This window comes from Zeus faber (genome assembly GCF_960531495.2).
Source record: "Zeus faber genome assembly, chromosome: 16".
Classification (NCBI taxonomy): Eukaryota; Metazoa; Chordata; class Actinopteri; order Zeiformes; family Zeidae; genus Zeus; species Zeus faber.
This window is the reverse complement of record NC_137202.1, coordinates 28,578,012-28,601,159: the sequence shown is the minus strand read 5'-3', so window position 1 is coordinate 28,601,159 and position 23,148 is coordinate 28,578,012. Positions and strand designations below refer to the sequence as shown.

The following is a 23,148-nucleotide window of genomic DNA, read 5'->3' as shown; positions in this document are numbered from 1 at the left end:
GCAGTCCTTCAACAGGAATAATGGTTTATTTTGCGTTTGACTTAATGCATCACATCTTCTTTAAAACCCAGTTCTTGTGAATCTGCCCTTTGTCGTCTGTTTTGTGTTCGTCCTTTTCCTGAATCACTTCTGGTTACGAATTCTCAGGATTGCATAATCTCTGTGTAAACCACAGGGGAAGGTTTACGGTTTTATTTTCTCTTACGGTATCATCTTCACAAAGCCTCTACACCAGCCAAATCAAATCTTTCAGTCGTTCCGTCAATCTGAAACATTCTGGTATTTCATTGCTATTCCTGCTTCCCTTTCTGTATTTAGTTTAATAATTGAATTTGAGTCTCCTCAAAATGTTTCACACACATAACTGAAAATAACTCAGATCAGCCCAAAGCTCTCTGTGATATATAACTGATATTTAAATCATTTGCAAATGAGAATTTACAGAAACAAAAATAGTGATGTTATATTTACTTCTTCAACAAGTCGTGTCTGGATTTGAATACACTTCAATCTCAATCAACAGGACTCCCAGATACGTTTAAACATGGATAACTTTTGAATGCAGGGCTATACAGATATAGACAGGCTGTATATGGTTTACCAGTATTATGTTAGTTGGTTAAGGGATCTAATGAAACAATCCACTTATCACTGTCCAACCTTTTGACTCGTTTTTGGACACAATCCCCCCCATCACCACATCCTCCTGCAGGACGTTATGTATCTCACGCTAAACCTTGTAAAATACTTTTGTGTGAAAGGAGCTTAAGGCTATAATGTACACACAGAGATTTAAGCAAAGACTGTATTCTTATCAGGGATGATTCACCTTATTGTACTTTCTTAATTCATGGGAAGTGATGTGATATGTGATACATTATGTGCATTTTTTTTGCCCATAATTGAGGATCTGTCATTTTGCGGCGGTCGTACGACCTGCGACAAGGCAACCTGCCTCCTTCAGTCTGGTAGAGATTGACGAGCTGGAGACCTTTTTAAGAGCTGTTTGGAGCTGGAGTCTGGAGATGAGATGACTGTTCAACATCCAGGTTTGCAGAGGATAACCCTCAGATCCTCAGGGTCCCTAGCCTCGTAGAGAAGTCCAGACAGGCAGATGTGGCGAAAGAGAGCCGAGCGTGTCCCAGTTTAAAGAATACTGCTCTGGGCTCTCTCTTCATTTGGGAATTTTAGAATCAAACACAAAACTCACTTTGAAAACGATTCATTTCCACTTAGTAGGTATGTTTAGCTTGAATGTGTGACGGGATGATCAGTTGACAAACTGTCACTGCATTTTTTTGATTCTTTGTTATACTAGACATAGTGTGATGTCCTGGTGATATATGTAATTCAACAACTGAGATTCATCACGCTTAAAGACATAAATATGAAGTGATATCCGACCATAACGTTTTCCAATTTTAGAGATGTCAGAAACAGTGAACCTGTTTTTAACACACACATTTAGTATCGAGCCAGAAGTTCCAGTGTAGCGTCACTGCACAAGTCCCTTTTTACCAGGCTTTGACCAGACTCTGCAATTTTGACTAAATTATGTGCATTGGAGCGCGCTGGGATTCAACTCAAGAGGCTTTTCCCCGATTCCTTATTGTCACGGCCCGCTGAACACCCCAATTAGCATATGCAATTCATTTTCCTTTAGTTCTGCTGAATCAGTGTGATGATGGCTGGCTGAATTGTTAATGGAATATCGACAAGTGACAGTTCCTGGTCCCGTGGGGGACGGTTCTGTCCTGGAGATTGAAAGGCTTCCTCTCAGGACCAGCAGATACACACCAGCAGTCCCTTCCTAATTGTTAATCATCTTTCCGTGACACAAATGAATTAAATGACAGTCTCAGATGGAAAGAAACTTTTGGAGCTTAGCCGAGCTGTTGGACTGTTATTCATGATGTGGCTGTTCATTTACATTTTTTTTATAGTTTCAATAATTGAAGTATGATGATTTTATACCATTTTGCAGTCATTGTCCAAAGCAATAAATTTCCTACATTGTGAGAAGAGGGATGATTGGTTTAAGCTTTGTCTTCACTCAAACATAATTAGTTGTATTTTCTTTAAACTTTTTTTAATAAACAATTGTGACTTAGAAGGAAGGCATCGCACAGGCAGAAGGTTATGCTATCTGTTTTACAACACACAGTGTTTCAGTTCGCCGGCATTGAATTGCAGCAATCTCTGCTACCGGTCACATGCTGGATAAAATGAGGAGAGCGCTCTTTTTTTTTTCTGTTAAGGAATCTTTTTTTTTTTTTTTTTTTTTTTTTTTTTTACCTAAACCTTTATCCACGGATCCAACTGATTTCACTCTGTAGTTGGACCTTTGGGTTGACGCTAATTATTTATTCCACATGGATGATTCGATATCAAAGTAGAGTCGAGTTTTACCTTCTGAAACCAGATTTCCATCTCTGGAATTACCACCGTTCTGATTTGTGATTTGCCGGTTGCGTGGCCGTCAGCTGAAGCTATTCTCTCGATACTGGATCAGTTAAAATATGATGATGCAAATCTCTTGGGTTGATTCACCTTCACAATAATAGAAAATACTGTTAAAAAAAGACAAAATACAGGAGTTTCCCCCGAAAAATCAGCTATTATTGAAGTGAAAGCTGCAGAGTCATCTTTGCTGGAACGCTACATGCTTCTTGTCTCCTTGAGTTCCCTGTAAACATCGTCTAATGAACCGTTTTCTGTCTCTGCAGGATGTTCCGCTTGCGGGCGCTATCGGCGGCCTCCTTGGGGCTGGTGCAGTTGTTCCGGCGCCACCACAGCGGGCCTGTCGGGGCTCAGGGGCGAAGGAGGCTGATGTTGGCCGCCCTAGCAGGGGTCACTGGGGCATCTGTCAGTGCTGGTCTTCTCTGGACAAGGTAGGACTTGACCTACGTTTGTCAAGTTTCAAATCTTATTGATCCTCGTTTGAATCCCCCCGCACGCCATTGACTTGGTGGATTAGGTGTCTTGCTGAAGGGCACTCCAGTAGAAGCCACTGCTTGAACTGCAGCCTTCTGTTTGGCGGTGTGGGATATGACGATATGAGATTGTGAACGTTTAAAATGTCTCCACGATCTGCCTTTACAGGCAGATCGCAGATCGTACCATATGCTGGTAGGGTGCTACAGTGCACATTCGATCAGTTGCAGTTCTCTGGCTCACACACGCATCCTCACACATGCAAACTCTCAGTTTTTCTCAGTCAAATCTTAAATCACACTATTTGCTAGTCCGGGATTTGCCGAAATACTGCTGAAAAAAATTGACACGGAAGGTATGCCGGGGGGCACGGGCCTTTTTCTGTTTCTATACATATAATATATACATATATAATATGTGTATATAACAGAGCTTTTGATGTAGATAAGTCCTGGTATAAAAGGGATTCCTTTCTTATCTCTAACTGAAAACTATTAAGTAGTTTGTTCTCGTCTGTCTTCTAATCCATACACTGCTTCAATTCCAGTGTAAAATCCAGGTTCGATTTACTCCATTTCACAGAGTCGGCCGCTTTGTTCGAATACCAATTCTTATTCTGAGCTGCCGTCGCCCATCTGTGAGAAGTGTTTTGTTGTCAGCCTTTCGCCAAGGAGCCTGGTGTTTAGTTAAGGTGCAGCGACAGGCAGGTTGTTGAGATGGGGACAGATTGTGTGATGGATGACACCTCGGGGACTGTTCAGAGCTACTGGAAGAAAACATTCTGGGCTTCACCCCCGGCTTCATTCTCCTTGCGTATTATTAAATGGAACTGTTCAGCAAGCACAAAGACAGGTCTCTTCTATTTATTATTATTATTATTATTATTATTATTATTATTATTATTATTGTTGTTTTTGTTCCAATTTTCATTTTTTCAGACAGAAAAAGGCCCAGTTGGTGTTGGCCAAGGTTTTGCATGGTACACATTCACTATGATGCAGCACAAATCTCTCTCTCTTTGTCTTCAGGCACCAGTACAGTCACAACGAAACAAAACTTTATGAGCAAAGAGACATTTAGAACTAAATTAATTTGTTAAGTCTCATGTTGATTAAGTCTCAGCTTGCACTTTGCTTTTAGCAAATGCACAGCATCGTTCACTGGTGGTTCTCTTTTGTAGAGTTATTTCTTCTTTTGGAGTCAACTGCTTACTTTACTCTTACTCCATCAGCTCAGTCAGCTCCACACACTGTGGCTAATCAAAGCGTGCTTTCTTGTCCTCGTGGAAACGCAGAGCGTACGCAGATGCTGGTCCTTCTGTGAGACACCCCGAGCACCCGCAGGCAGACGACAGTGTCTTTGGGAAGGATGCAGAGGCCCGGACGGAGGCCGAGAAGTCCATGGAGGCCAGTGGCGGAGAGGAAGACGGGGGAAAAGAAATGGAGGCGGAAGAGGACGGCGGTGGCGAGGGGAAGAAGAAGAAACGCTCTGGATTCCGCGACCGTAAGGTAATCAATAAACAATAAACACCCAGGCCTTCAATCAGTCCACCATTTAATTGACCCCCGGGATGTTTTTTTTCCAGAGCCCTTCTGATCAATGTCAAAAAAGCAAACGTCAGTATTTTCTTCCGGAATATTTTCTTGGTGTTGGGTAAAACAGAGCAGCATGAAAGTCCACTCTTATAAACGTGCTGCCCAGAAGATTTGGTTGTTTTTAAATAAATGGGTGAGAATGAACCAAACCAAATGTAATTCTGTCACAATGTTTTATTGTTGTATGAGGGGTGTGGGTGGAGAAAGAGGAAGGGCCTTAGCAGCAGCCACCGCTTCTCTGAAGCATTAAATAGCAGTGCAACTGACTTATGGGCTTAACTGTACAGAGGAGGAAACGGAGAGAGGAGCGAGTGAATAAAGGAATTACTCTGCAGCACTGAATACCTATCAGTGAATTCTGCTCATGTTTTTCCAGATAGATCTTAGTTCAAAACAACCTCCAGTCACTAAGCTGCCGCATGCGTCTTGAGCTGATCGGAGAGCAGTCCATCACTAGAAAGCCAAGTGTAAATGCAAACTAGATGCATTGGGGCTGGATTCAAATCTGGGATGCTGAACACTGATGATTTCTCAAATTACCTGAGGAGGTTCAAGACACATTGCAGCCGCAAGGTAGTCCAGTGTGAATTTGCAATCTGTATTTCTGGTGTCCAGGCCAGAGGTTGACAAGTTCTGCCATGTTTTTGCTTCAAACATGCACTGATCAGCAGATTCACTCATCAGTTGGACCTCTGGGTTGATGCTAATGAACATAGCCACATGGTTGACTTAAAACCCTGGACTTTTCAGCATATGGTAGCGAAGGGTATGAAGTGATACAGGGAGAGTCAGACCGAGGAGTCTTGTTGACCGCTCCAACGCTTGACCTTTCTGAACCGCATGGACTTTCTTGCTGTTCAGAAGGAAATGAAGACGGTCCACAGCTGTTAATTAAAAATTTGTAATGGGAATAGGGAATCAAGATTTGGATCCAACTACCAAAGACCTAGTTTTATCTACAAGTGTAAACACAATGTGATTGGAGCTTACGTGTCCACTATATGGATAGAAGTGGCATTGAAATGCAAGATGTAAACTGGGTAAAAGTGTGTGTGTGTGTGTGTGTGTGTGTGTGTGTGTGTGTGTGTGTGTGTGTGTGTGTGTGTGTGTGTGTGTGTGTGTGTGTGTGTGTGTGTGTGTGTGTGTGTGTGTGTGTGTGTGTGTGTGTGTGCGCGAAGAACAGATTGTAGTGCGTCCTTAGATTGTCAAGTGTTGATGGAGTTTTATTGCAGTGTATATCTGGCCCGCCCCACACGGCCCGTACCAGGAGGCACCCACCCCACGGCGACCGGCCACAGGCGCACGACGGCCCCGATTTTATTAAGTTTCATGCTCATCTGCATCGTCCTAAGCCCCCAGCGACCGAGCAGTGACCGTCCCTCAGCTCCGTCTCCTCTCAGTGCGCTGACGCGACAGCTCTAACAGCTCCTTTCCTGGCGATGCTTTAGTGTTGGGATGTTTTTCTGCCCTCCGATTCCCCTCCTTCCCACAAAATGACAGCTTGTATAAACTCCCCCCCCCGAGTTAATATGTCAGCCACACTGATTCACTCATTCAAAGCGCTGGATAAGTTTCCCCTTTTTCGTTTTGATGATGTGGTAACAGTGTCACGGACCGAGAGGTTAATTTTCCTCTCAGTCTGATCCGACAGATCTTCACCTGGAGCCGCCTGCTTCGCTGTTCTTCACCTCCCTCCACTTTAGGGCTACAGGATATATTGTTTTAGTATCGTCATCGCGGTGTGTGCATGTGCAAAAGTCACATTGCAGGAAGTGCAATGTCAAGTAAGGCAAATTTACTCAAACACGTCATGCTACAACTTTTTTGCTGCTTGATACAAGAGGAAAACTTGCACGGTTATGATTTTCCATGACTAATCTATAAAAGAAGCCTGGATGGTATGACATCATTTTCTCAGTTGGAAGGGGGGTTATTTTCCAAATTTCCAAGAACCATGGATTCGATAAGACACCTGCATTTATATTCTGCTTATCACCTTATGTTGTCGTGGCACGGTAGCAGATGGGCAAATGTTATAATAATCTGCCACATTCCCCAATTTTTGTTCACATCTCTCCCGCGTGCATATAAGGTAAAGCACGGTGACATAAATATAATATATATAATAAAATGAAGGGAAAAAGAAACCTTCCTGTCCCAGTTGACAGTTTACTGATTATAGCTTAAATGTAAGAATAAAGATATTATTTTCTTTTCTATGCAGAAACACTTCCCCAATAAAATCACCCCAATCATTATAGAATGATTAATGCAATATATATTGCATAAAAAATTATTGCAATGTCAGTTTTTTCCCATATTGTGCTGTGTGTGTGTGTGTGTGTGTGTGTGTGTGTGTGTGTGTGTGTGTGTGTGTGTGTGTGTGTGTGTGTGTGTGTGTGTGTGTGTGTGTGTGTGTGTGTGTGTGTGTGTGTGTGTGTGTATTTATTTTTTTTAACTTTCCTTTCCAGCGTAATAGGCTGTTCAGTTCACATGCCTTAACCTCAGTGGCTATCTGGCTGAGAGCGACAGGTAGAATTGTCACAATTATTACATCATCACCCTATTGTAATTTTTTGAGGATTTTGTAAAATTATTCGATTCCACAATCATGTCTCATCAAAATATGTGGGAAATTTTGATAGAAATGTTGCAATAAATATTATTTACAGCAGTCGGGTGGAGGACTGTCTATCCAAAGATTTCTGTTCTGATATTCAATGTTCTGTTCTGTTCACAGTAAGTGGCTCTTCTGCACGTGTTATTACAAGTTTTATTTTATGCCACTGAAATAAATAAATGGCGAGAGAGAGAGACTCCTTCCTGGTTTCTCACTGGATGAGGCGTCACTCGACATAGCGCTGGGGTTATGCAAATGCATTTCAGAGTCCATCTCATCCCTATTCAAATCTGATTTGCTTGTTTTTCATGATGATGATCTTTTTTGTTTGTTTTTCAAAAAAAACCTTTCTCTCCAGACCTTTAAGTCAGCAAGACTGACTCTGACTCATCTGTAACTAATTTGACAAGCTGCTGACGGCTGAAATGTCCTGATATATGATGCCGATTGTCTCTGTTCCAGGTGATGGAGTATGAGAACCGGATCAGAGCGTACTCCACCCCCGACAAGATCTTCCGCTACTTTGCGACGCTGAAGGTCATCAGTGAGCATGGAGACGCCGAGGTTTACATGACGCCGCAGGACTTTGTGCGCTCCATCACCCCCAACGAGAAGCAGCCTGAAAGTGAGTCCAAACTGTGTTCCAAACTATGAATCTTGTCCTTCAGAGGCATTGAATGAACCATGTGATTAAAGGGGATCAAGGTGGGGGGGGATCAATAATTAATTTCCAGCAGTTCTGCAGTATGCAAACCAGTTTGCTGTCCTCTCAGCACTGGGCAGGGTTGCCAGGTTTGCTCTGGACGGGGTTTGAGCAGTCTTGGGGCTGGAAAATTAATGCATGACCTGCAACCCTGCACTATTGGAGTTCTCTTGATTGCAGGCTGTATTTCAATTATTTATTATTACGATTTATTTTATACTATTATTATTCCTCCAATTTGAGGGTAAAATCTCATCCATGAATCCAATTTGAAGTGTGTGTGTGTGTGTGTGTGTGTGTGTGTGTGTGTGTGTGTGTGTGTGTGTGTGTGTGTGTGTGTGTGTGTGTGTGTGTGTGTGTGTGTGTGTGTGTGTGTGTGTGTGTGTGTGTGTGTGTGTGAGAGAGAGAGACTTCAGATTGTGATTTATGGTCATCTCTATCCAGGGGGAGATGTTCAGGCGGAGGATCAAATCACACCCCTTTAACGCAACCTCCCAAAAATATTTTACCACTTAAGTAATGCAATTTTCATTGTTTTACTTTTTTAACCCACTCCATGGTCCAGTGCAGTGCTTCTTAACGTAGGCTCCATGGGGTCTCCAGTAAAATGAGTACGAGTTCAACTTCACTGTTATTTCATTAAGACATTAACCCTGTTAGAGGATGCCAGGTTGGATCCTAGATCCACCGTTATCTGCCTCACTAGAGTTTAGACACTAAATCGTATCTAAGGCTGGGGTGGTGTTTCCGGAGGCTGCGGCCTGCAGGTTCGGCATGTCTGTTGGTTGGAGTTGGATGAAGGTGATGCCAAACTTTATTATTTATTTAGACCTACTCACCATATTTATTTTGTTTTTCATTTGATTAAAATTTTATTTAAGTGAAATTTTAATTAAAGCGGCTGCAATTGTTAATTATTGTTCACGAACGGAAATTATTTGTTTTCAAATCGTAATGTAGGTAATATTTATTTATTTTTAAAACGCTGTTAACTACCAAGACTTATTTTATTTTTAATATTCAATAAAATATATTATACATCTATCTACATGCCTTGATGATGTCATAATTTATATCACCTGCTTATCAATTGTTTTTAAACTCAATAAACATATCATATTGGACCGGGATCTCTCCATTTGTCCGGGACATTGGGATCTTCCAGGACACGTGAACCGGCACCAGTTTGTTCTAATGGAAGCTCTGGGCGGTGCAGTAGAGGGTGGTGAGGGGGACGACGCAGCAGCTGGTGTGTTAATTAACAGGTTTAAACCAGTACACACTAGCAGCGTCACATGCAGCTAGTGAGAGATATCTGATCGCTGGCAGTGGAATGAGTGTGAAGCTGGAATCTTAACTTAGCATCAGCTCGGTTCACTCTCACTGCAACTCGGTCCATTTAGACTCAGCGACTTTTTGAATGGCGCGTCTACATTTTTTCTGCTGTGGGTCGTTAGTTTAATGCTTAGTGTACTTGTTGACCTCATGTCCCGGGTGTCTAACCATGGTAAAAGAGAACCACACACACACACACACACACACACACACACACACACACACACACACACACACACACACACACACACACACACACACACACACACACTGCAGGCTGCCCCGCTAACAAGCTCTTTGTTGGGCCTGTCACGTCCAAACTGCCCAGCCTGCAAACCGCAGCACTTCGAGCAATTTCCCGCATCAGGACTTGACCTTATCCTCCAACCTGTAAGCCAGACACCATTCTCTGGCCCTCTTCCTGCTCCCTCTCTCCATCCCTTCATCATGCCATTATGGCCAGATTTTCAACGTGTTGCTTCACAATGTGCAGTAGTTTGACAGACAGTGAGCAGGTTGTGATTGGTGGAAATGGCTAGGGCTGGCTCCGACTACATGTTTTCCTAGTCGACTAACCGTTGCACGGTTATGATAGCAGCTTAATTATTTAAGAATATGTTTTTGGGGCATCAGAAAATGGTTTGAGTTCCAGGGCTCAGAAAGAATGTTATAACTAACATTGTTAACACTGTGCTACATTACAGATGAATACAAAACCTAATAACCAGCCTTTAAAATATAAATTAAATTTGCAAGCACTGCGTGGCACGCACGCTTGACACAAGCCGCCTGTTTATTACCGGCAAAAGCCGCTCATTTCGAAACAACCAGCAAAGGAGACTGAACATTATTTTTGTTAAAATTTGTTTCAAATTAAAAGCCATTTGAATACACGAGTCCAGCCATATAGGTTTCAAGGTTAATTTTGGCAAGGCGCAGCTCCAGAATGGATTTATTTATTTATTTATTTTTCTCTCTCCTCTGCAACCAACTGACCATTGAAAAACTTGGTCGACTTAAAGGCTTTTCTCGTTGACTAACGCTTGTTCGGCTATTTTCGGGGAAGCCCTAGAAACAGCAATGGGTGGGACAACAGGGAAAACTGCCTCTTTCTATTTGAGGACATTTAGTCATCTTTGTGGTGCTTTTATTTTTATTTCTTTTTTATTGCAATCACATTGCTGTTGGGGCCCAAATTTGTCCCTGGGCTGTGAGTTGGATAGCCCTGGTTGTTGCCTCATCATTTTCTAGCTGCTAAAGGTTTACCCCCAGTCAGATATCACTGTTATTTAACCTGAACATTTCAGTCGTTGCATCTTTGCTCTGTCTCAGTAAGCACTACTCAGAACTCCTACAGTGTCTGGTATATTTGGGATCTTGTGGCTTCTCTAATTTGAGTGGTCTCTCCCCGACAGGCTCCACAGATGGCCACAGTGTCTGTTCAGCCCGTGGTGTCGATAGTAAATGTTGAACTGAGGTTAAGGGAATATTGATGCAGTTGTAATGAAGTGACCCCACAGATGCGGCTGATTGGCCCCGATTAGCTGGCTTTCTTCTTGGAGTTGGGTCTGAATGCAAAGTGATTGAAGGGTCACGGTGTTTTTCTGTGTAACATGACAGCATAGGGACAGATGGCAGCATCCAATTGTTTAGCTCTAACAGTAATCAAATGAATGCCAAGCAAAGCGGTGCTTGAACTCAATTTAATTAAAGGAAGTTTAATTAAGAATTCTGAAACCTAATCCTCAAAGAGAAGGAAGTTCAATAGGCAATCAAAAATCAGCGGTGCCTCAGAGCTCGCTGCTTTCACTAAAGCAGTGCTCAGCATCAAAAGCTTGAAAATCGCTGGTTTCTGTGTTATAATTAAAGTGTCACTTCTACAAAGGTTTACCTCCAAACGAGCCTCAATGTGCTGAACCAAGAAGTGGTATTACTGTGCGCTGCTGGTTTCACAATATGAAGTTTAAATGCACTTTAGCTGATTTGCAAGCGACAGAAGGGGAAAGTTGCAATGATGTTAGCGAGAGGCAAAATGTTTTTTTAGCCAAAGTTGGAGGAGGAAATGTTCTGAAATCTGTTATTAGAAAGATACAAGATAGGGTTGGGGATTGGATACTGATAATAAGAGATTATACATGAATTATCTAAAAAAACGTAATCCTGTCAGACGGGCGTATAAGCAGTAAGACGGGCGTATAAGCAGTAAAACGGGCATATAAGCTGTCAGATGTGTATATAACCAGTCAGACAGGTGTATAACCCATTGTTGTGGATGTTCATGTTGTGCATGTGGCGATTGTGAACGAGAAGCAAAATAAAATGAGGTAACGGTTAGGAAGAGCGTTTGGCTCATTTCACTGACAGTTATTATTAAGTTGAAGTATTCACTGTATCACGGTGGAATAACGACACCCACCTGAGTCTGATCATCACTGGTCTTCAGATCACCATGTTTAATAAATGAGTTTAGAAACGACGGACGAGGTCTCGTCACGTGTGGTCAAGTCATGCCAACCTGACACCAGACTTCTCTCTCTTTTTTCCACCTTTTTACTTCATTTTCCCTCATTACGATGAGGCAGTTTTCTCATTGCTGTGAAATGGGATCCAGCTCCATAACGTATCTATGATTAATGATTAGAATAATGACAGGCGAATGCTGTTAAAAGTGTAATAGTGAGAACGGGAAAATGGAAATGGTTTGTTAATGGCGGGTATAAATCTGGCACATATCAGTGATTACCAGAGTCACGCTAGTGACAGCGTCTAAATACATTTACTGTCTTTTTTCAACAGTACACGGTAGTTATCGAACCGTTCTGTACGCCCCTACGGTTCAATATGCAGACGTGAACCGTTTTATTATGATATCGCTGTCCAAGTCCACTGGACGCATTGGCGCATCGTACAGGCGTGGCGTGCCGCTAGTTCTGCTTCCTATTGAATCACCTACTGCAGTTCCAGCGGCCGCGTCAGTCGCGCATTGTCCGCGCGGAGTGGCGCAACATTTCTCTATATTTGCAAGAGAGGTTTATTTTAGATTTTTTTTCCACTACGTGTAGCTACACAGCCTTTTCCAAAGAAACAGGAGATAAAACTACATGGAAATGTTTTAGTAAAGAGTACAATCAATCCACTCTGAAAATTACCCCCTGCGATGGCCGTGTCCTTCTTTATTACTGACTTCTCTTCAGACACTCTCTCACCTCCACTTGCACTAGTGTTCGATCGAACAGTCTAATTATTTTGAACAGCTCTGTTGGAGGAATGAAGGGAGCAGAGTCTCGCTGGGTGAGGAGCTTTTTTGTCAAGTTTTATGTTGTGTGTGTTTGTTTAAGTTTCCGTCTCCTGCTGCCGCCAAACGTTTCCCCCTCCATGTTAGAGACAGCCTATGCTCCTCCCTCGCAGGGAGTTGCCCTGGCTGAAAGGGAGCGCACCCACTGTCACGTCAGGTTCACAAAACAAAGGCACACACGCACTGGTCCGACTGTGAGGTTTTATTTCAATAAATTATTTTACTCTTGTTAATTTACTGTTGCTTCTGCTTTCAGCACATCAGCTTTATTTCAGACAACCATTAAAATCCCTTTCGTGTTTTCTTTGATTCTCTGACTTCCAGATCTGGGCCTGGATCAGTTCATGGTCAAGCGCTACGATGGCAAGGTAAGCTGAGAAAACAGCCTCTTTTCTAATTAGGCTTGAGAAATACATTTCCATTCCAGCGTTCATGGTAGGGTAGGATTCCTCTCCAAGCATCACTGTAAAATAAATATTCATATCAACCTTGTACTAAGTCTTTTTGTTCTGCTTATCGAGCTAGCCGTGCTCGCTAACTATGAGGACACGATGAATTGGTTTGAACTGGTTCAATTCAAACCAATTCAGTTTAAAACAATGGCCATCTAACTAACTATAAAGGAAGGAATCTCTGTATGTCTGTCTGTCTGTCTCTCTGTGTATGTCTGTTTGTCCTTCGATTATCTCGACAACTTTTGTCTGATCTACTATACACTTGATGTGCAGTGTCCAATTTGGTGCAATTTGGACACCGATGCGTGTAATTTTGCGACCATATTGCGAACATGCGACTGCTCAGCTCTGTGCAGCAGCGGGCGGGGCTTCAGGGCTCTGCAATTGGGTCACGAAGAGTGTCTTTCCCCGTTGTGCGACCTTAACCGGCGGTTTCATCTTCCATTGTGGGAAGTCGACAGTAGTGTGTGTGACATTAAAGTTATGCCTAAACATAGCCATGCAAAGCGGGAGCGGATGCGTGTAGTACGTTTTTTTTAAATTTTGAATGGGCATGCACTAGTGGTTTAAAAAAAAAAAAAAAAAAAAAGAAAGAAAAAAAAAGAAACCAGTTTTGGTGAAACGCTTTCTTCAAATCTGTTTTGTTAAAACATAAAGGACAATATTGAGGAAACTGTTTTCCAATTGAATGATTTTGCCGTCTCCATTTTGGGCTTAGAGATGCTGCTGCTTTAAAATGCCTGTATATCTGCGTAGAATTGCTTTGCAATGATTTGACTATGGAAACAATGCATCTTAATCAGATTATGTCCTAGTGTTTCATTTTCCTTGGTCATTAAGGGAGTTATTATTCTTTCTTTTGTAAAAATTTATAATTTCTCAATCATCACTTAGTCAATGCCAATGTATATGCTAATTTCTTTCTTACTGTTCACATTTTTTTTGAATAATAACCTCCTAACTTCTCTCTTTGACATTATAACAGCAGTCACAGTTCCAAAAGAAAACATTTATTTAAATTGGTTTAAAAATATGTGCACATACAGACAGAATTCTGATCTTAAAGAGTCCCAATGTGAACTGTCTAATATTTTTACTTTCCTGAAAAGGAGAACATTAGTTCAATTCTGTTCTGCTTATTTGCAGACTACTACTGGGGCTCAGAGGCCCAACAAAATTTCATAGCAAACATACAGAACTAATATTGAAATATGTCCCTTTCCACATATCTTCAGAGCTTGCTGTGCTTAGTTTCTATGCATTTTCACGTAGTGATTCAACATACAGTCACGCTAGAGCAGGAAGAAGTCATCAAAATGTCACCCCGGCAATCCATTCTCCATCAAGAAGCAGCGTGTTTGCAGATTGCTGGCATTTCTAATCCCAATCCAGAACTAATAGGATCCAGCGCTTCCCGGAAATGAGTTAGCACCCTCTGGGTGGTGGCACAAAACTCTTAAAACAGATATACAGTGTAGTGTGAGACCCTTCACCCTGAGCGCCCTGCTGCTTGTCCTCCATTAAGAGAGTGATTTGCTTCCCCATCTGTTTGCTGGAAGAAAGTTATTTTCTAAAATAGCAGAGCTGTCTGTTCATTTGCATTTAGAAGAATCCTCTCATACTTATACCTTATAATTCCATAGCAGCCTCCACAACTGGTGGTCACAATTTTTTTTTTTTTTTCCCCTTCTGGAATAATTAATAATTAGTGCCTCTTTAAGAGGAATATAACCACCATAAGTGAAACATAATCAACTACAGATTGACAAAACAGCAATTAAATAAAGAAGAGGAGAACAACAGTTACTCTATTACAAACCTTGGTGAAGTCGCTCCCCCTGCTCCCAAAAGAAGGGAAGGAAGAAAATAATTAAAATAAAAACGGCAATAAATAAAACAAACAAGGAATTCTGCCTTTTTTTTAAGTAGAAAGACTGCAGTGAGTTCAACCAGGTTGTAGCAGCTTGAGCCTTAATCATTGACGTGCCGTGCCTTAATGACCTGTTTAAAGGTAATAACAGCAGCTAAACTTTGGGCAGCTCCTGGGCGACTAACAGAGCTCAGTCAGCACTCTCCTGCTCCCTCTGAGGTAGATGGACGTCACCTGCACCACTTCCTGTACTTCCCCTGTTCCTTTTGATTGAATTGTTTATTATTTTTGGCATTCTTGCCCACACCCCACCCTCCGTAGTCGTGTTCCTGAAGCTCTCTGTCGGGCTCATGGCTGGCTGATCTGATTGCTGTCTCCAGGTACCAGCTAAATGGAGCAGGCTGACAGATGCTAAAGTGAAAACGTGGCTGTGGTGTGGGGGTGGTGGGTTTTAAGCAGCCACACCTGTCTTGGGTCTAGGTAATCGGGTCCGGGATCAGAGGTGGCTGTACGCCTGCTGCTCGTCAGAGCAATCAAGGCGCAACAGGTAAATCACCCATCCCCACACACACATGAGGGGAGCCTCTGTCATGACATGGGTCCATCTGCTCCCGGCTTGTTCCATCTGTCCACTCTCTACAATAAACTGGTGTGTTTACAACATCTCTGCCTGTGTCTCTGTATTTGAGGTCCCTGAAAACGCCACTCGGGTGCTGTTTGGCAGACGGAACGGCCACAGTGGCCGATCTCTCTCTCTACCTCAGCCATTCCACTAAAGCCAAATGTTTGATCAGGGACTCCACACGAATTTTGATTTCCCTACAAATTAAACACAACCAAAGACTGTTCGACTGGAAGGGAACATTCTCGATTTATGGCCCTTGTCTGCTCATGTAAATGTCAGCCAGGTCTCCAGGCTTCTGCTTTATTTCATTTGCCAGTCCAGTGTATGTTCACATGCTTTCTCCCTGATGTATGGCTCTGCTTTTCCTCTTGGGATTAGCTGCCATGTCCATAGAGGAGCCTTGGGAGATCCCTCTCTGCAGCCCCCCTCTCGCTGTGGCCCTGTCTTACAGGACTGCGCCTGATTGGTTAAATAGTCACCTCTGGTTGGCTGTGGAACTGTAAAAAAGCCTCAGCGCTCCCGCTCTTCAGGAAGCCATGAAATCTGCAGTGAATTAGTCCGACATGAAAGCCGGCAGCCTGTTTCTGCAGTGCATGTAAAACACGTGTTTCAGTGTGTGATGGGGGGTTAGTGGAGCTGTTTGAGCTGCTGCTCACAGATATTAATATTAGAATACAGCAAATGATTTAAACACCTCCCAGTGTCCCGCTGTGTGGTTTTATTCTGAGAAAAGCCAAGAAGAGACTGCTCTCCAACTAATTGTTGTGCTGTTGCTGGTTAAATGTGCATTAGTTTCACATGTACGGACAGTGTTGGGAAGTAACAATGTACAAAGAGACTTTGGACTTTTACTCCATTTCAAAGCGAATATCTCTCTTTTTACTCTAATTCTTACTTTCCAACACAGTCATGTTACTCTTATTTATTTGCTCAAACTGCTGATCTAGGATTGCTCATCAATAATTGATTAGGTCCAAATTCTTGACCATATCCTTGTATCCAACTGTAGTAATTTATTGCATGGGCATCATCTGCAGAAGAAAAGCTATAGGAGTTTTTTATATATGAAGTATTATAGGCTCTGTTGTATCAGTACATTGGATATGACAAGTACTTTTAATCATATGAAGTGTATCCAAGAGAATATACATATATAGTACAAATGTCACAAACAAAGTGGTATGTTCACTTTAACTAGAGTTATCTTGTGTCAGGGTATTTATACTTTTACTTCAGTTAAAGCCCTAGCAGTAGAGTACTTCTTCCACTACTATGAACAGAGAAACTTATTTTGAGATTCCTTTGTCATGTTGCTGTTTAACAACTTGTGTTTGTGTTGGATGTGCTTATTCTGTCCTCACTCTCGAAGTTTAATCAAGCCCTCTCCTGCCCCCAACATTATGTCTGCGCTCTCTCAGCAACGTGCTGCTACGACTGTTATTATAACTGTTGTTTATCCCTCATGCACCGGCCAACGTTCTCCTCTCCTTCATATAACAAGTAATCCCTCCATCTTCTCTTTCTCTCTCTCTCCTCCCTCCCCATGTGAATAACCATCGGCATCAACAACCTGTCCTCCATCCCAAAATTCCCTCTACTGCCACCTGTCTCCCCCTCTCTCGTCCCCCCTCTCTCCTCCACCCATCAAATGCCTCTCCACCCCCTTCCCCCTTCCTCCCACCCCTACCCTGTTGCCCCCCCCCCCCCCCCCCCCTCTGCAGGACTTCTGGCAGGTATGGGGCGCGTGCCGCCATGCATGATGCGTGTGCGCCTGAATGACAAACTGCACTTTAGAAACATGCTGTTCACTAGCTGCTCTCCAATCTCCATCTGTCTCTCTCTCTTTCTCTCTCATGTTCAATTTTAATTCAATTCAGCAGGTTTTATTAACACGGGAAACCATTACATTGCCAAAGCAAACAACAAAAACCAAATGTGAAGAATATAATCTTAAATTTGAGAAATAGAAATAGAAAAATGTAATGCTGCAGTTGAATTGGTAACACTGATAAGTGAATATAACCTAAAATAAAAGAAAATTTTATATTTCTGTAAAAAAAATGTTATATATATATAAAGATAAGGATAAGTAAAATGAACCTAAAATAAAAAGAATAAATATTCCCTCTATCGTTTCTCTCATTTACTTGATTCCACTCTCAGTACTATGGAGGTTATATATCCATTCAGTTTTTAGTCCCGGGCAACAGCGAGGAGTCGTCACTGGTATTGCATCTCAGCCTGAGCTGAGTCTTTCAGCAGAGTCACCACCTCACTTACACTCAGTAGCACATTGCGTAAGATGGCAAATAACCGATTTAAAATACATATAACTTTTAACTGAGGAGCCGGCAGGCTTGATGTAAATTCCTCCTCATTTTAAATTCGGTCCAAATAGCTGCAGTGTTCAGCAGAGATGGGGGAGTTGAATGGTTTAGTTATGAGAACAGATGAACAGACACTGTATTTCCTCATTTAATAAGGTGGAACAAATGTGCTCGATATTTCTTTCTTTTCAGTTATGAAACTCCTGGTCTCTTAACGAGGATGCAAAATGTTGCTTTGATTGCCGTGCAGATGGGAAGCATTTATAATTTGAAACACCTTATTTACAGAAGTAGATCCCTTATCCCCAGCCTGAAATATTTATCCGAGCAAGGAGTGGACCTTTCAAAGCGTCAGAGCCCTGTCTGAAAGAACTCGTAAAGCTGGAACGGTGAAGGGCACGTTGTAACCTGTCTACCTTTTAGCCGCAGGCATGGCCACACTCTCAAACACGCAACACACACACACACACACACACACACACACACACACACACACACCAACCCATTAGCGTGTTTGCTCACATACAATATGCACACTGATTAAGCTGTTGTCATGGGCTGGAGACCTTCCCAAAGCCCATTGTGTGGCTCAGCAAAGTCAGCTATCTGTCTCAACCTGCCGCTGAATTATTAAAACACTTTTCCATGACCTTCTTTATTTTATTACATTATATGAGACTTGTGGTGACTCCGCTCCACTGTCCCCATTTAACATTCTAATTATTACACTCAAGTAACATCCGTTTATATTCAGACTCTTGAACAGGACTACTAAACTCTAGTTAGTTTATATAACAAATGTGATGTTAATGTTTTCCAAAAGCTAAGATGCAATCCGCAGTGACTGGCTGCCAAGCGCTGTTCCCCTCTCTTCCGCTTCCTGCTTTTTAACTACTTTCTGTCATTTTTCCTTCTATAAACTTGTGTTTATCGCAGCTCTTATCTTCTCCCCCGTGCTTTAGCGCTGTTGCTCTTTCCCAGCATGCACTGCTCAATGCCTTTTGCCTGACCAGGAGACTGTAGCTGTAGGTGGCGCCCCCTCTCTGCGCATGCCGGTGTTGCAGGATGTCCTGGATGCAGGAAGCGCCGCGGTCTGTAGCGAAGCTGCATCGTCTCGCCTGATAATCTTAGGAATGCATCTTCTGAACGGTCGTTAGAGCTGCATGCGTTAGAGCTGCATTCCATAGAGCATGGATCTGTAGGAGCAGGACTCCAGAACTGGTGGGGGGGCATGGAAACATTGTCGTGTTCACTGTGTTTCAGCAGGAGGCTGTTTCGACACCGCTGACCTTTCTTCTTTTAACTCTGTTTAACTTTCCTTTGCACTCTCACACACACACACACACACACACACACACACACACACACACACACACACACACACACACACACACACACACACACACACACACACACGCTATCCGAATGTCTGTCTGTGTCTGATATCTATCTATCTGTCCATCTATCTCTCTGTATCTGTGTTTTTATCTGTGTATCCATCTATTTCTATATTTTGTATCTGACTTTACATCCGTATCAGTCTATATATCTATTTATTTATTTATCTGTCTATCCATCTCTCTTATCTCTCCATCTCTATCCAGCTGTATATCTGTCTATCTGCCTCTCTAGTCTAGTGGAGCTTGACGCGTTACACACTAAGTCAGCTGATTCAGTCCCCTTCACTTCTCGAGGGATATTCTGCTATAGTGGCCATGATTGTTTATTGAGCATTGTACACCAGGATCTGCTGTTCTAACTGTTCTTACCTCCAATTTAAGTATTTGTTATTAGCAGAACACTTCAGGTACGGGGGGATTATGACTGTGCAAGTCATTGGTGATGCTTTCTTACTCTCAGGGAGTTGAATGGCTTTTGGGAAGTTCAGAGCATCACTGGCTTGATGCTCGTTGCCATCTTGGTAGGATGGCACCAAAGCTTTGTGGATTTTTGGGCAGCGAGGCAGAGCCCTGATGTGTGGGGTTTGGGGCCAGTGAAACCACCACACAGTCTGAGGAAGGAAGAGACACGCAATGTTTTCAAAGATATTGTGAGGTCAAATTAGATGCTGAGACCCTAAAGTCTTGTGGAAAACGTTGATTGGGTCTATATTCCAGTGAGAAGTTTCTTCTCTTTCCATTGACTTCCATTCATTCCAAGGTTTTATGGATGAGCATCTAGGGGCACTGGGCTTCCACGCCCGGCCATAATGGTTGCTGTTAGGCTAGGGATTTCCTTTTCCACGTTATGTGCAAGTGTGTGGGAAGACAACTCTGCGAATGATTGCACACAATACAGTACCCGCAGATCTGCAGATGCAAAAGCTTGCTTCAGGCTTTAACACCACAGGTTGACCTTCCTGCTGCTGGAGCCCCGGGTCTGAGTTAACCCCCCCTTCGCCCTTTGTTCACTGTGCAGCCCCCCCGCCCCCCCACGCGCACACACACACATACACACACCGCCACCCCAAGGTGTGGTTCACCATCCAAAGAGTCTCACTGCAACTCACAGATACTAAAGAGATGAGAACGCTCGAGGGCAGGCATCACTCATGCGCACACACAGAGAAGGAGGGAGACTTCTCGCTATAGTTCAGGATCAGGACCTCTGCTGAGATGCTCAGTCTAGATTGATGAGGGAATCCATGATGATGTCACAGATGAACATCTCTGTCCTGGACCCGTATATATTCATCTTGCTTTGGCCCAGAAGTGAAATAATTGATGAAAACACATTTATCTGTCTGTCTCAAGCCCAGAAAAAACATGCCCTGTGTGGTTACATGACTCGTACGGCAGTATTTTTTAGAAATGTCACTGTGCCTCAGGTGAGATAGAGGATCTTATTGTCATAATCCTCCAGTTATCAGGATCTCTGCAGCCCCACTGTTGGACAGGACAGTGGATTTATACATTAACTGAGTACTGCAGTGTCCACATTAGCAGGGCCGAAGCCAAACTGCCATTGGCTCTTGGGCCATGTGCCAGTCCACACACACACACACACACACACACACACACACACACACACACACACACACACACACACACACACACACACACACTGGTAGGGTGCTCTGAATTGTATTATAAGTTAGGTTTGATAAGATATAGAATTAAGACTATAAATATATCTCCCACATTACAAACATTGGAGTGTAATCTGTCACATTAACAGGATTTCATTTAAACAGCTGTCTGCATTGCATTTTATGATTCAATCCCATTTTCAGTGGCTTGTTGAAATTGATGGTTTAGTCATCACTGCTGTCACATAATGAACCCATCAGAGCAACAATGACTTGAAGAGATGGAGCAATAAAGCTTTTGTCTCTTTTTACCAATTGTCTACAGTCAGTGAAATGGGATTTTTGGTTTTGCATAAAGTAGCACAAATTATTGTCTGAAGGAGCTAATTCTAAATGTGGCTGGATTAGACAAAACTTTCCTGTCCACTTGGTCTGCATCCTAATGGCCTTGTTACGCTGCCTGGAAAGTGTTTCTCAGCCACTCGTGTAAAATGTGCAGAGAGAGATTTGGCCGCCGCCGCTACTGCTACTCGTTCCTCACCAGTAAGTTTGGTTGAAGATAGAGCTCACCCAGGGGTGGCTGGAGGGCTGGAGTGCCCCCGTGCACTGGGAAAATTAGCCCCAAGCAAACCCATAACCCCATCTGTGTGTGTGTGTGTGTGTGTGTGTGTGTGTGTGTGTGTGTGTGTGTGTGTGTGTGTGTGTGTGTGTGTGTGTGTGTGTGTGTGTGTGTGTGTGTGTGTGTGTGTGTGTGTGTGTGTGTGTGTGTGTGTGTGGCTTGTATGACTTCAGTGCCGCCAGCTCTGCCCTGTCAGTGGCTGTTCAGTGTAAAAAGCCCATCTGAACACGGCCTGCAGAGCGGGTCATAGCGTGACATGACTGACTCACACACACTCACTTACATTAACAAATGGACTCAAGCAAGGATTTTACATGGGCTTGTGCCCCCACACAGTCTGACATCTACACAATGCAAACCCACAAAGAGGAGGCGGGAGTTGTTACTTAACTTGAGTGCTACAGTGATTGGAATTATAGTTATTTGCAGATCAGTGCATTTGCTTGGCTCTAATGTGTGGGGAAAACCCCAGTACGAGCTCCAGTGTGTGATAGATACCACCATTTTACTGTCATCTTGAGGGAGCAGTAAAAACACGTTACTAGAAGTATGATGTGAGTTCAGCACAGTCTCATGAGGGCGTTGTCAAAATGTGACTCTAGTGCAATTTTAAACATTATTTTGATGAATTGATTACTTTTATGCTGATGTAATGACGTTAAATCCTCAATCACACAGATGAACACCAAATCCCTGAACTAGAAAGTAACATATTCAAGAGAACAGAGGGACAAGATCTCTACTTCCCTCTGCTCTACCTCTACTTTCTAGGGAACTTATGAGGGAATCCTCCATATTCAGCGATATCATATTACTATATGATTTGATGACCTTTTTGATTTAATTTGTCGATATAAAGACGTGATGCGATATCAACTTTCGGCCTGCTCCTTTTCATCAACGTTATGAAATATGAGACAGGGTTTTACTTGCGCTGAGCGGCCGCCGGTGCTCCGGTTGGGTTCAGCTCAAGGCCGTGCAGCAGAAAGATCACAGTGGAAACCCTGCGTGGAACAGACTTCAGGCCCTGGAGGGAAGTCGCAGCACAGCTTGAGACCTGCTGTCTAAGGGTGTCACATCACACGCGTTGGAGACGCTGTGTGTGTGTGTGTGTGTGTGTGCGTGTGTGCGTGTGTGCGTGTGTGCGTGTGTGCGTGTGTGCGTGTGTGCGTGTGTGCGTGTGTGCGTGCGTGCGTGCGTGCGTGCGGGAGGCGGCTGGGCGGCGCTCATCATTCTAATGAGCTCCACTGTGGACTCCTGAGTGAGTGAGTGGGTGGGTGTGTGTGTGGGGGGGGCGGCGCTCATCATTCTAATGAGCTCCACTGTGGACTCCTGAGTGAGTGAGTGGGTGGGTGTGTGTGTGGGGGGGGCGGCGCTCATCATTCTAATGAGCTCCACTGTGGACTCGTGTGTGTGTGTGTGTGTGTGTGTGTGTGTGTGTGTGTGTGTGTGTGTGTGTGTGTGTGTGTGTGTGTGTGTGTGTGTGTGTGTGTGTGGAATAGACTGGTGTGGAAGTGGAGCCAGGACAAAGGCAAGTGTTGGAGTGAACAATCACTCCAACTTCTTTCTTTATCTCTCTCTCTCTCTTTCTTTCTGTGTCTTTATGTTTAAGTTTAAACATGTGTAAAAGTTGAACATCTTGCAAATAAATGTCTTTGTAAAGTGAATACAAATATTTCTTTATTAATCTTTTTCACTCTCTCTCTCTCTCTCTCTCTGTTTCCTTTCTGCCTCTGTTTCTT

At 43.1% G+C, this 23,148-nt stretch overlaps 1 protein-coding gene across 1 annotated transcript in view; it reads left to right on the top strand.

Annotated features, from left to right (window-relative positions):
* micu1 (mitochondrial calcium uptake 1) overlaps window positions 1-23,148 on the top strand; it is a 36,541-nt gene that overhangs the window by 1,033 nt on the left and 12,360 nt on the right. Inside the window, exons 2-5 of the mRNA XM_080017155.1 lie at window positions 2,727-2,891; window positions 4,229-4,442; window positions 7,612-7,774; window positions 12,807-12,850. Of these exons, the coding sequence (XP_079873281.1) occupies window positions 2,728-2,891; window positions 4,229-4,442; window positions 7,612-7,774; window positions 12,807-12,850 (585 nt within the window). The 5' untranslated portion in view covers window position 2,727. The remainder of the gene's footprint in view (window positions 1-2,726; window positions 2,892-4,228; window positions 4,443-7,611; window positions 7,775-12,806; window positions 12,851-23,148) is intronic.